Source organism: Chanos chanos, chromosome 1, assembly GCF_902362185.1.
Source record: "Chanos chanos chromosome 1, fChaCha1.1, whole genome shotgun sequence".
NCBI classification, from domain to species: domain Eukaryota; kingdom Metazoa; phylum Chordata; class Actinopteri; order Gonorynchiformes; family Chanidae; genus Chanos; species Chanos chanos.
In genome coordinates, this window is record NC_044495.1 from 15330595 (window position 1) to 15343767 (window position 13173).

Below are 13173 nucleotides of genomic sequence, written 5' to 3' on the forward strand. Positions count from 1 at the left end.
GATGAACATCTAGCAGTTAGCATCTTAGTGATGATTTAGTTCTTTGGTTACGAATAATTTTTGCTCAAGGCCTGATCTGTTCTCTCTGTGCTGAATTCCTATTGAGGTGCAGAGTAAACAGATTTAGCTGATGGTGATATAAATTATGAAGTATTAGATATTTTAAATAGGACCTTCAGGGATATGAGGTCGATATGATTGACTCACTAATTTAACACAAATTTAAAACTTTAATTCCTGTTTACATTTTTGTACTAAATGTTCTCTTGTAATTGGCTTGTACTTTATAAAAAAAAATTAAAAACCAGTACCTGTAAACACTGAGAAGCAATAACAGTCATCTAGTTCTACATTTGATATCATGTAAACATATAAGCAGATGCAAAGTTAGGGACTGTGATGCATTTTTAAATGTTTCTTTTGGCAATGTTGCACCACAGCTACAGATCTCATCAATAATCTTCTCCAAGTGAAGATGAGAAAGCGGTACAGTGTGGCCAAGTCCCTCAGTCACCCATGGCTCCAGGTAATGAGCACACATAAAACATACAGTCATAGTTGGGCAGTGGCATAACTACAAGTAGCAAAGCCATTAGTTTAACCGCTGTCTGCTGTAGCAATGTGGTAGCTATTTTCAAAATCCATTAGCTCTCCAGTAGTGAAGCCATTTTATTGATCAAATAGCTGGGTAGCATTAACAAATGCTGTTTCATTTCATTTTCTTAGGAAAAAAAAAAAAAATTATATATATATATATATATATATATATATATATATATATATATATATATATACACATATATATATATATATATATATATATTGACCAATCAAATCGTGTATTTCCTGTCAGATAGTTGAAATTGGGACAAATGACTCATTAAAATGATTCAAGCTGTTCACAAGTTCTCACACTTTCAGTTCAGTTTAGAATTCATACAGAAATCTCCATGGAGCTTGTGGACAAGTATTCAGTGTGGAAAAAGATGTTATTCGATGTTATACGAGATATTTTTTTCTTGTCATTAGTTTCATTATTGTTTATTTTCCACAAAATTTCCATTTATGGATGATACCCCTTCAATGTGTGAGCCCTAGGATCATTATCTCTCGTTTTGATCTGTCACTATTCTCATAAGCGAGACTATCAGCAGCACTGACTTCTCTTCAAAACAGAGGCAGATGTATTGATATTATTTACAAGAACACATATTTCAGCCATTACATGCATCTTTGGACAAATCCAAAGTCTTGAAAGACAGACGTGAAAGTCATATTTTTAATTTAAGTTATGCTGAGATTCGTGCACAACGAGGTTAATTCCTTGAAGTTACAAAATATGGTCAGTTTTATTATATGTGACTAAACCTGCAGGTGAAACACTAAAATGTCTAAAAATATGCTTAGCACATGGATATTCAAGGTGTGGATTCGGTAGAGATATCTAAATTTCGCTGACTTGTAAAGAACATGGTCTCTGCCCTTCAGGATTATCAGACATGGCTGGACCTGCGGGAGTTTGAGACAAGGCAGGGGGAGCGCTATATTACCCACGAGAGCGATGACGCCCGCTGGGAGGAGTATGCAGATGAGCACAAGCTGGTTTACCCCAAACACTTCATCATGGCGCCCAACCTTGATGATATGGACGAGGACCCCTAGTGGCATGGAGACCTACATACAGCAAAGTTCAGTGACAGGATCTTTTTTGGGGTGATGTCTCTTCATGTCTAAAGGTGCTATGTAAATGAGAATGATATGGCAAACTGAGAATGTGCACACTATTCCAGAATCAATCAGAAAAACGCATCTGTGTACTTCTGCCGCTACATGGAGCAAATACACTACACTCTTTGGCTTCTTGGACTGAACACAGAGACGGAATGCTTACATACCAATTAATTCAGGTCTCCTTTCTGAAAGATCAAATGTGAAATAATAATGATAATAATAACAATAATAATAATAATAATAATAATAATAATAATGTCCTTGATGTACTCAAATGAGATTCCAAATGTTCTACAATGAAATGTAATAAAAATCACTTTAGTAAACACCTTACATAACAATAGAATTATGATGTGTTATAACAAGCATTGTGAGACTTAAATCTTCTAATAATGAATATAAATATTGACATTGACTCTGAAGACTATAAAGGCTGTAATACTAATTGCGATGTTCAAAATAATTCACTCCAACGTACCGTAAAACTGGTGGCTATAACTCAGCGGTTTGAAAAAGCTAATCCAGTGGTCAACAAGTTTATTTTAAATGAGTCAAGACAAATCATTTGTATTGTGTTGAATGTGACTGGTAAGAAAAATATAGTAAAAATGGACAAAAAGAAAAAAGGTTTGGTCCTAAATAGAAGCGATTTAATCTTCTCACCAGTTGGCAGCCTGTGAAAAGGGTCTGCTGTCTCATTGCTTGGATTGGCCAATTTCGTTCCTCCTGTCTATAGTCTAAGTTTAGTTTCCAGGTATGTGCCTTGGAGAAAAGCAGTGCAGTGTTCTCATTTAGGCTACTTCTGGCTGAAACCCATATTGCCACATTAGACCAAGTGACAAGGGTCATTGATACGTAGAACTGTATCATTGCTTCATCATGAGTAAGTTCATACCTGCGAATTTGTAACAGCTTATTTGCTACTATACTGTAGTGTTTCCCAACACATAGATCTGGTGTTAGATTACAGTGTCTTTCAACAATGGCTTATACAGTGTGAATACTGAGGTAGAAAGAAACCGGTTTATTACACACTCTAACAACTATCTAATAGTGTTTTATAATCTCATGTAAGGCATTATAAACTCCAAACCAGTAACTCATAAGATTCATAAGAGTGCACAGAACAGAGTTTGATGCTCTGTGCAATTTAAAATTATTATTATTATTATTATTATTATGATTATTATTATTATTATTATTATTATTTGTTATCATCATCATCCATAATCACCAAATTTGATACCAAGTTTGTATTTGGTTATGAAGATGGGTTACACTTATTAACAAATTTCATCCTATTGTTTTAATTCCTTGATTTTTCACTGCTTAAGCACATTGGTTTTGATTATATCGGTTGTGCTGTTAAAATAAGATGTAACAATGTTCATCCATTGTACAAGGAAAAAACTGAACACTAGATTGAATGCTAAAATTGGATTCAAACCAGACCAAAAATGATTAAAACACTGTTAAGTATGTGCATCTATTTTTATTTAGCATGGCCTGTAAAATGAAGTTGATATGATATTGAAATAATGACAATATAGAACTGGAATATCAGAAGGGTGTTTTACCAGTGAATTTAATAGTTTACCAAAGCCAAAAGCTGTGCTTCTTCTGTGGTCTATGTAATAGGGAAATTAAGTAAAACTTGTTTTTTTCAGAACCTCGTATGAAGAGCCAACATACTGAATAGGGTACAGAGCTTAACAAAGAGCAACACAGAGCATCACATAGTTGCTTACCCTGATGGAGGTTATCACATATTTTCGGGGTTAAGCTGTTGGTTTGCCATATTTCAGTTTTATGTCAAGTTTAAGCTATTTCACTATCTGCCTTAAAATGGTGCATGGGATTAAATGCTTTTTACATCTCATTATGTATTTTTTAGAGTCTGAAGGATACGATGTCTTCTAAATATTTTTTAACATCCATTTTGCCACTGGATTGGCAGGTATCAGTGTTTTGTATATTTTAGTACATACTGATTTAATAAAAACACTGTCTTGATGGTGGCACAGATCAGTTGTTGTGTCTTTTCTTTACAACAGAGGATAACCAGAATGTCTACACTTCATCCTGCCCAACAGAGCAGACTTCAGACCCAGACAGTTGAATGAATGTTTGTATAGTTTGTTTTATACACTGTGAAGAACACAACACAACAGCGTACTTCTAGCAAAAGACGGGTGCTGACTGATTATTATGATTATATTTACCTCTTTAGTAAAGGCATAGCACATTGGTTTTGTTTTTCAGACATACATTAGTAGAGTAATCTGGAGCAATCTGTGCATTCTTCCATCATTTGCACACTTTATTCAAATCACTCAGGGCTAAGCAGTAGGTTAGTTTAATCAGGTGTGTTAAAACCAAACTTAAGACTTAAGACTCATTTATTCTCCGTGTCGTATGATAGCATAATCTCAAACTGACCATCCGGTAAGGCTTAGTCTCTGCTGTAGTCTCTCCTGGCATAGTTTAGTTTAGTAGCTGCCGGCTTAGATACCTCTCATCTTCTCTCTCTCCTCCCTCTCCTCTGCTCTTATCTTAACCTGGTCAGTTTCTGTCATTAACCTGCTCTCTTCTCTTTGTGTGAGTGGTCGATGTCTGCGCCTCCTTCCTGGGTGTGGCACCTTCCCCTGGCCGGCTGAATGACTTTGTGCCCTGCTGTCCCTGGCCCTGCTCCCCCCGCGTGGCCCTGCTCCTCCTGCGCCCTCCTCAGCCACTACTCTTGCAACTTTCAATACAAAATTATCTATAAAATTATTTTCCTTATTTCATCTGTTAAGTGCCGCTACTCCAATAATGCTCTCCTTCCCTCCCTCTTCTCCTGCATGGCTGTGGCTCATCAGTTTGAGCATGAGTGTCTGGCTTGAATGTGGATACTTTCTTCTTAGGTGTGCCCCCCCCCCCCCTCCCCTCCATGTCATCTCTCTTCACCGTCATCCCGATGGCTGCTGCGGCTTCGTGTCCGACTGCGCTGCTGCGGCTGTGCCATCCACCCCAACTGAGCCCCATGCTGTCTTGTCATTCTTTATACTGCCTACTAGTTGTGTTTTCATTTTTATTATCACTGTGTTGTTTTGTAATTTGCCCTCTGGGCTGGCACCTACTGCATGCCTGGCTGGCCTAGAAGGGGTCTCCTCTCTTTGTGGTCCTTCTCAAGATTTCTCCTATTTTTCCCTAGCGTCTGGGTTTTTTGAGGAGTTTTTTCTTGCCCGCTATGAGGATCAAGTCAGGGGGTGCCACCCTGCTCTGTTTTGTTGTAATCCTGTGGGCATGTAAAGCCCTTTGAGACTGTAAACAGTGATATTGGGCTCTAAATAAACTTAAACTTGAAACTTGAAACTGAAAAATATTGACAGCAGACAAAAATGTGGGAATAGTGGATAATGTATGGGGAGATTTTTGTGGTCAGCCACTAGAGGTCAGTATGTATCCATACAATGAATAGAAAATTGTAAGCAAAGCCTCATTTTGGTCTTTGGTTACACAGCTCACTTCGACTGAGCTTTTCCTTCATTGATTCTACACATGTTTAAGGTGGTACTCATGCATGATAAGCATTTAAAGTCATGGAGATCTGGCCTTGTACTCCCTTGGGGTGGAGGAAAAGGAGAGATGAGACAACGAAAGTGGCATTTTGTCCAGTACACTGTAAAGAAGAAGAATTCCTTCACCTCTACTCTCCAGTACTCTCCAGTAATACTATACTGTGTAAATCCTTTGCTGGAGCTATGCACAGAGAATTATCTAAACAGTTCATCTCTGTTTCCATAGGAAATTACAGTTGAAGTTAACAAAACCAATACATATCTTTGATGGAAAACCCCAAAATATAATCTGTAAAACCCTAAACACAAAATAACTGTGATGCGAAATTATTTGCATTTTAATCCATGCTTGCAATATTGCGCCTGGTGGTTTTTAATGTGTGTTGGAAAGGTAAACACTGTCACGAACACTCCAAAAAGCACGATGCATGAGCTGAGCAGATTTTAAATTTGAGACAGTCGGCAGGCAGAGGAGGCGTACTGATGCAGTAAAAGGTGCTGCCCAAGAAACCTTGGTGTCCAGTAAGGGAGTGATCTTCATCCCTTGAGGGATGTCTGCTTCATCTGATGGCTGACTATACTTGCTGATTCCTTTTCTGAATAAAGGAGGTTGCCTTTAAAAAAAAAATAATCATAAAATAAATAAATAAATTTGAGACAGTCATCAAAATCAACAGGAAGAGGCCAGACTCGGTACACAGATAAGAAGCCCGGACCAGTGATTAGTAGGCTGACGGGGCCGAATGTTGATAGGCCAAGTCGGAGGTGGAGACAAAAGCGTGACAAAAACGAAAAATATCCTTCAAGTGTGAACTAAACTTTTTTATAGGGAAAAAGAAAAAGAAGCAATTTCATAGAAGAATTTCTTCAAGCTGTGAACATTTGGTTTGTTTTCAGTGCATTATGGACCAATCATTATCATTTATGTCCTTCTTTCAGTGAATAGTCATTTGAAAAGATATGATGCTGGCCCATTACTCTGTTGTTTTCCCTACATGGCTGGCCAAGGCAAAAGATCCTGACCTAGAAATTACATTTTAAAATGCACTAAAAGTATCCTTATTCTGTTGACAGATAAATACGTTTTCTACGCTAGGCTCTGAGAACACTTTTTGTCTGATTTTTGAACACCTGTAACACAGAGCCTTTCAGAATCTCACAAAATTAGAGTTTCACAGAATATCTGAATGACTCAGAATTTTCCTTGAATTCATAAGTTGTATCTATCTTTTATCCTTTAAGAGGGAGATGAGCTGGAGTAAAGCCATTCTGCTGTAAGTCATTATCTCCAGCAATGTCATTTTTTCCCCCTGGCAGCTGTAAAGGAGCTCAGTTGTTGGTTTCGGTGTGTTTTTAATGAGCTCTGGAAGACAGAGAGCATTATATCGACCCTAAGTCAAGCTCTGTTGCTCTGTAGCTTCATTAGTACATAGTGCATGAGGTCATTGCATGAAGATTCTAATAAAATCTGTTACAGTGAATCTGTGGATACAGAGTGGTCAGGTTTTGAGTCTGTGGTTGCTTGAATGTGTATATATATGTATAATGTGTGTGTGTGGGTCTTGCCTATCTTATTTGGTGGGATAAATGTTATTTCATCCAGCCATTACATATTCCTCATGTACCGTTGTATGGACGATCTGAGAGCGGGTAGAATCCAAGAAAATTTGAATGAAAAGAGATGAAAACCCAGAGACGTGTTCCAGCTGCTGACAGCTGCACTTTGACAACTCTTAGGGCTCCTGGGCAAAACATTCTTTTCTGTGAGTCACAATGCTTTGGCAATATTGTTTATATTGTGACAGTGTTTTTACTCCATATTTATGAGACAGTAACTTTATATTCTGTTATTTTAAAGAAGCCCTCTCTCTTTTTCTCTTTCTCTCTCTTTCATATTTCAGAAATCGACGGAGAGAAATAGCAGTAGCCTGAATAAGAAACACAAGATCCTCTGCTGCTCTAAATAAAATTGCATATATTATCAATAGCATCATCCAACTGTGCACCTTATTGATTTCTGATCCCTGAAAAAAAAAAAAAAAAGACTGACAAAAAGATTGTGACAAACAAACTGTAGCATGTCGGTGAATGATTTGCATGCCTTGCTCACTAAACCTAAGTGAAAATGTGACCCAGTAATGGAAATAGGGCCGTAGCCCATCCACTCCATCACTGCATTCTCTCATTTCTGCTTTTCACACATGAATAGAGACCTCCATATAAATTGGATTAAATGCACAATTTCACAAGCCCAAGCAGAGCTGCTCACTAAGTACCAGGTACCTTTTTTCCAGTCAGATTGATTTTTTTTTCTTCCTCCTGTAACTCTGGAGGACTTTGTTGCTTTGCTGTGAGACAAACTGCAGTGAACAGCCGAAGGCAATGGAGAGTTTGAGGAAAAAGCGACAAGTTTTTAAAACTTTCCTCAGAAGCCATTTTAAATGGGTTCTTTGATGCCAGGTACATCACAATTATCAAAATAGCTAGATGTAGAGTAAACACACAAACACAAACATATCTGGAGCTTGCAGAGGGATAAGACAGGATTGTTGCTTTCATTTGGAGGGGTTGAACAAGGATCTTCAGGGCATAAACTCCTCCTTCTGCCTGCTGTAAGGTCACCAGGTATGTAAGGTGCTCCTACAGGGCCATGTCCAGCCCTCCTTGCCTCCACCTTCCTCCTCCCACTGCAAATGGAGTTTAAAGCACCGACATCAGTTCAATAAGCCGCAGTTTACAGGGACAGTGCAACACAACACATCGTCTCAGCACAGCAATCTCATCCCTTTTTTCCCTCTGTTCCTTCCACTGCAGTAGGGGGAGAGAGAGAGAGAGAGAGAGAGAGAGAGAGAGAGAGAGAGAGAAAGAGAAACCAATAAAGGTTTGTAAGATCTCTCTGAACACAAATTCATCTCCCCAAAACAACCTGGTGATCTCTCCCTCTCTCTCTCTCTCTCTCTCTCTCTCTCTCTCTCATGGCTTTCATGGTAATATGAGAATGGTACAGGCTGTGCGTACTGAGCAGGTGATGTATTGAGACCAAATCTCAGTGAAATGGAGGATTTTTTCCTGACCTGTAATTGCTAACAAGAATGCCAGAGAGCAACATATCACTCCACTAGGAGTTCAAGATTATATTGTGGATAATACTGAGTTGTGATCTGCCTATGTTACGTTACTGGTTTTTAATTGTGACGTAAATAATTGTCTTTCAGGCTTCATGATGGCTCAGTGATGTGGTGTGAAAAATCGAATGTGTTTGGTAAGAACAGTGTAATAGCTGTGTATTAGTTGGGTGTGGGGGATGGGTGTGTACGTTTGCTCCAGATCCTTCTGTGTATCAGGATACACCCATTAGCTGTTCTGATGGCTTTTAAAGCTCGGTTGGATGGAATGTTTTTGACCCAGAGGAGAGAAGGGAGAGGTCTGGTATTTAAAGCCAGAGCCTTGCACTGTAATCAGACACTGATCTTAGGTCTGTTAGGGTGGGTCTACGGGCGGTTCAATATTCTGCCGGCTGGGCCTTTAGATTTTGATAAGCAGTGATGTATGTGCAGCACAGAGAGGGGAAACGAGCTGAGATAATTGTTTTGTTGGTGCAGCTCAGTGCTGGTGTGTCCCTGAAGGTCAGGCTTTATTGAGTGTTTTGGCAGTGTTTTTTTTTTTTCTCCCCCCTTTACCCATAACCACACTGTGATGGATAATAGCTCTATTGATTTTAGTGATTGCTCCGATCGTATATTTCATAGGCTCTCTTAGTGGACTCTTAGTAGATGAATTTCTCTTCTCAAGTTAAAATAAAAACCTCTCCATTAGAGAGGGAAAAGAACACCGTCAACCAAACGGATAGTGCGGAATGCACGAGCAGGGAACCAGAAAATGAGCACTTGCATACGCACACACACACGCACACGCTCCTGCTCACGAACATAGCTCCAAACAGCCAAAGAGGTCATGCACATCTCTCTGTGTCTAACTGCTGTCTGTTAATGATGTGTTAATTCTGAATAATGCATAGACAATGCTGTATCCTCCGATCATTCAGAGTTCAGGGTTGAGATCAGTTTCAGCTTTCTGTGCATTTAACAAGAGGCAGTGTAACTCTCTCTTATGCTCTCATGAGAGTGAAGCCTGTGTGTGTGTGTGTGTGTGTGTGTGTGTGTGTGTGTGTGTGTGTGTGCATGTGTGTGTGGGCTCACACTTGTTTACTGTTCTCCAACATGAAGTAATGTCTTGTGTTTTGGTATTTTGGTTGTGGAATCTCTTGACAGTCTACAGTGCGGCTGAAGGCCAAAAGGTCTGCATAACAAAGGCTTGTCAGACCTTCATTAGTGCTTTTGTTTGAAACCAAAGAGCCAAACATCATTCATCAACATGTCAATACTCACATATGCACACTTACATAACAAGGTGAGCATTACCACACACTACAGCACAGACTAGCACTTAACAACATATTCATAGACGTTTTGACACACTGAAATAGTATAGAATAGAAAACAGCAAAATCACATTCTTACATAGATGCAAACTGGCACGCACTGATAAAGAATAACACATAGGCTACTAAGATACTAATGCATGTCAACACATCAATACACATGAACAGACAGGGCAGGCACCCTGAAAACAGGCTTGCGGGGTCACCAATTTTTTTTTTTTTTTTTACAATTGTAGAAATAATGACAGGGCATTTCTTTTAGGTGTGATCTCTGAAATAAGGGCTGTTCCATTGAGTTACAAACCAGTAGCCTAACTGTGTTCTGCTCCATATGCTCCATTTCCACATTCCATATGCTACGCAGGTGCTTCAGCTGAGCGCAGTTAGTTAATTGTAAATTGCGGGGGGGTTTTTTTGTTTGTTTGTTTTTTTTTACGAAAATTGCCCTTTAAATTGCTCTATGCAAATGTTGAGATAATCTGTTAGCAAGGGTAACGTGCAGCAAAAATCAGGATATCTACATAAGTGTGTAATCACGTTGAAAATGTTTATAAGATAGTAAATCATTGATAATAAACTACTGCAGTGAAATTGAACTCCACATTAGAAAATGCTACTCCAGTCCCTGCTAAGTGCTCCTCTCCTGAGTGTGTTTATAAAATATGCACCCATGTTTATGTAAATATTGGGATTGAAATAAATACTTTTTTAATATTAACTCTAAATGTTATTTATGCCTCTTTACCTTATTTTAAATGTGGTTTTGATTTAAGTTTTTGATTGTTGTACTTACTGTACATACTGCCTCACATTATGAGCACATTTTTCAAACACTGTCATTCTCACCTCTTTCATACAGAAGTGTTTCTATAAACTTTGTCGGATTATCATTTCTTGGGAACATTATGGAGTTTCAGGGGAAAAGAAGAAGGATCAACTTTTATCTTGTTCCCCTTAATCAAACTGGATATAGCTTTATACTTAATATTGCCCAGTAAGGTGAGATCTTTTCTTTATCACACTGGAATGTCAAATTCTTTGTTACCATGGAAATTAATGCACCATCTGTCTGTGGCAATGTATTCAAATTTAGAATGGTGAATATTTTCTCATTAATAATTCATGTTTGTCCAAATGAGTCCTGAACTGTGTGATCAAAGTTAAAAGTCATATTTAAAGAGACTTAACTTTTGATTGTCTCTAATTACATCATCTTATATGGGATTACATGGTAGACAGTGCGGTTAGATTAAAGATTAACACCATCTCAAGCCATGATTCACAGCTTTTTAATGAATTTTTTGCCGTTTACCATCCGACTATGGACTAAGAAGAATAACAGCTTCTACAGCTCTGCTTTAGCCCATTGGTGTGGAATGTACTACTAGCTTTGCTTAAGTAGGTTTATTAATGTGTGAGACTCTGTCAGCTGGTCAGGGTTATTGATCTCTGATAAGAGCTTGACTGTACAGTCATGAACGTGTATGAGGCAACAGCGTGTCTGATGGCAGGAGTGTCTGTATGCTCCATTCACCCTACTCATACACATGTTAGATGTTCAGTCAATGGCTCACGTGAGCATAGGCTTACATAAGAGTTGCTATGAATATAGATTATAAAGGTCTCATAACCCAAGATTTAATCTCATTCATAGACTACATCACATGCGGCATGTTTACATGGTTCACTTTAATGTGTCTCAAAATCATCTGTCATCACATGGACAGCATCAGAGAAAAAGTATTGCAGAACTTAATCGAAAGTTACATGTTTTTCTGTTTGTACTGTTTCTCACAATAAAAATGAGAGAGAGAGGAACATGGGCTTACGTCACATACCTAAATATTGTTTAGCCCTTTATTCAAATTTTCTCTCTTTATTTGTTTGTTTGTTTATTAATTAATTTATATGTCCTTCATACTTACTCCCTTAGCCTCACAGTGACAAGTAGGCTATGGAGAAACAACTTGCCTTTAATTTCTCCCTTGAGGCACAAGACACTGGCTACGATTTATTTTCATATTGATTTTTACCTCCAGCTCCAGACACAGAAAGAGAGAGAGAGGGAGAGATCCCTGTTATATATTCAAGAGGAGTTGTGTGTGTCCTCAGTAAACCTCTGTCCAAAAGACTCCTCCAGACTGTTCTCAGCACTGCTCTCAGACACATTCACCAAAGACAACAATCTGCAAAACCAAACTCTGAAAATGACAATGACAGAAAATAAAAACCTCCATAAAGGCTCAATTCCAGAGGGCCAAGATTACTTAGGCTTATCTGATTGTGTGCTACTCTTAGCTGTTAGCATTCTCTCTCTCTCTCCTCTCTCTCTCTCTCTCTCTCTCTCTCTCTCTCTCACACACACACACACACACAGTGTGGGGGATCTAACACCTGTCATGTCTTTGTGACTGATGACTGACAGTGGCGTTTAAGTTCTGAAAACATGTCTCACTCACTTACCTCTATAACAGCTGCTCCTCCTTGGACTGACAATGTTAGTTAAATGTGCACAAAGGATAAAAATGGGAAAGAAGAGAGCAAAAGCTCCATGAAGTTTAGATTTATCACCTGTTGAAAATTCATATTTACCTCCTCCTGTTTTTAATTTTTCATGCGCTCATCACAGAAGAAAACATTTTGTCATTTTAATAACTGCACATAGAGTTTCTTTTATGGGGGAGGAGGCAGGGAGCTGAATGGCTTACAAGATGAGGGCAAAGATAGAAAAAGAAAGAAAGAGTGAGAGAGGATTTCCAGCAGACGAGGGCCAGACTTCATTAAAAAAATCTATCCCGGTTTGTATTCTCTTTCTTATCCACCCTAGAGCACAGATTGGGATGATCAACACTGACAATGTTCCACAGGATTCCAAACCTCTCTCTCTCTCTCTCTCTCTCTCACTCACTCTCTCCTTCCATTCATCTCTCCTGACAAATTCGCTCCCCGTCTGTTGGCTTCATCCTGCACAGCATACGATTTTCAAAGCACATCAGTCCACAGTAAAACAACACATTAACAACAAACATTTGGTGTTTTGATTAATTAATCAAGTTAAATATCTCACATCCTCTTTCGTTCTCAGAAACAAATGATAATAATGATAAAGAAAAAAAAAACTTGGAGAGTATGAAGGAAAGAAAAATCTATTACTCTCAGTGGAGCATCAGATAATATACAGCTATTACCAAAAACACACTCATGTCACAATTGAGCAGCGCAAAGAGCCTGTATTAGGTTAATGAGTTTTTAGTCGCTCTGTTACATTTGCTGGTAAATTCAAGACAGCGCTTGAAGGAGAGAGAGAAAGAGCGATGGAGAGAGAGAGAGAGATGGGGAGAGAGAGAGAGAGAGAGAGAGAGAGAGAGATGTAGTGTCACTCTCATTTTTCTGGTGTTGTTACGCTTCAGTAAAGACTGCTGTGTGCACAGCTTCTGCAGA

The 13173-nt window shown here is 38.6% G+C and overlaps 1 protein-coding gene across 1 annotated transcript in view; it reads left to right on the plus strand.

Annotated features, from left to right (window-relative positions):
• Nucleotides 1-1909, plus strand: part of prkd3 (protein kinase D3) — a 37102-nt gene extending 35193 nt beyond the window's left edge. Inside the window, exons 19-20 of the mRNA XM_030773904.1 lie at nt 441-526; nt 1489-1909. Coding sequence (XP_030629764.1) covers nt 441-526; nt 1489-1662 — 260 coding nt within the window. The 3' untranslated portion in view covers nt 1663-1909. The remainder of the gene's footprint in view (nt 1-440; nt 527-1488) is intronic.
• Nucleotides 1910-13173: the final 11264 nt, after the last annotated feature.